At 50.0% G+C, this 1,397-nt stretch overlaps 1 protein-coding gene across 1 annotated transcript; it reads right to left on the bottom strand.

Moving 5' to 3' along the window:
- Positions 1–529: 529 nt before the first annotated feature.
- LOC110324099 (zinc finger protein 431-like) lies at positions 530–787 on the bottom strand. Its single transcript, XM_021201445.1, has one exon. The coding sequence runs from the start codon at positions 785–787 to the stop codon at positions 530–532; it is 258 nt and encodes an 85-aa protein (XP_021057104.1).
- Between the last annotated feature and the right edge of the window lie 610 nt (positions 788–1,397).

Genomic DNA, 1,397 nt, shown 5'->3' with positions numbered 1-1,397 from the left:
TTATTTTGGAAATCTTCAGACAGAGCTTTTGTCACCCAGGCTGGTCTGGAACTTTATATATAGCTAAGAATGACCAAGAGCTTCTGATATTTCTGCTTCTGCTTCCCATGTTGAATTCGTCACTTTTCTATTGCTGTGATAAAACACCATGACCAAGGTAACTTACAGAAGGTAGAGTTTATTTGGGCTTAAGGCTCCTGAAAGTTAGGAGTCTGCCAGCATGCAGGCCTGGCAGCAGGAGCAGGAGCAGGGACCTGAGTCACAAGCTTGAAGCAGAGAGGAGCCGACTGGGCCAGGCCCTAGTGAGAGGCTTTTCCCGTAAGGCCCGGTCTCCTTTTTTTTTTTTTTTTCTTTTGTAATTACTTAATCTTATTGAGTGTATGGTAGAAGAGAGAAAATGGGTCAAAAGGGAAAAGGGGGGGAGGGAGGAAGTTAGGGAGGAAGGAAGGGAGAGCTGTCTTCCCATGCCGGTATGATCCATGCCTTGGGGAGGAGGGCAGCCCGTCCGTCCAGACAGGTTGTCAGGTAGTCATGGTGCTTTATCAAAGAGACTGGTTCTGGCTTCTTTTCTGATCACCCAGGGCCATCTTGGAACCCTTTCTTGTCTTCTCGAACTTTGACAATGTTCCTCAATATGATGGTCTTCCCATTTGTAGCCTATAGCAGTGAGGTTGCTGTAGGTCTCCAGCATTACACCTTTGTAGGGACTCTTCTGGGAAGGATCCAGCAAATCCCACTCCTCCCCAGTGAAGGTCACGTGCACGTCATCATAAGTCACTGCACCCATGTCTTTATTTCAGATCTTCTCTGAGTCCCTTCACAGCACCCAACAGCTGAGCTCAGAGCAGGACCCAGAGAACCTGGAGAGAGGCACCCGGAAGATCCCGCCTCTGTTTCTGACTGGCAGGTCGGTTCATGCATGCTCAGCTCTGACTCGAACCTGGGAGCAGAGCCCAAGGCCGTATCTCCTAAGCCTCCCCCAAATGGTGACAACAACATTTCTCATTCAAACTGCCACATGGTGCTGGGATCACAAATGTGTACCAGCAGGCCTGGCTGCAATTCCACCTCCTGAGTGTCCTGTCCATCTGCCTATATGGACATTTGTGCTTTCGTTTTTTCCAGACAGTAAATGTACATGTGCCTGGGTCATCCCAGCAGAAGTCACACTATGAGGAGGACCAAGGAGGCCATGTAAGTGGCCTGTTTACTAGGGGGTGGGCAGGATCAGGTCAGGAAGGATGAGATGGGCCAACTGCTGGGTCCCACCACAGGTCCCATGGGGTGGCTTGGATGGAGGGTGTCATAGTCTGAGAGAGGAGCTCCTAAGGTAGGGTCTAGATGGAAGCTGTACCATCAGCTACTGGGTAAAAACATCCTGTATGCTCTTACTGGAC

The sequence above is a fragment of the Mus pahari genome, chromosome 7 (genome assembly GCF_900095145.1).
Source record: "Mus pahari chromosome 7, PAHARI_EIJ_v1.1, whole genome shotgun sequence".
Classification (NCBI taxonomy): Eukaryota; Metazoa; Chordata; class Mammalia; order Rodentia; family Muridae; genus Mus; species Mus pahari.
This window is presented reverse-complemented; position numbering and strand designations above follow the sequence as displayed.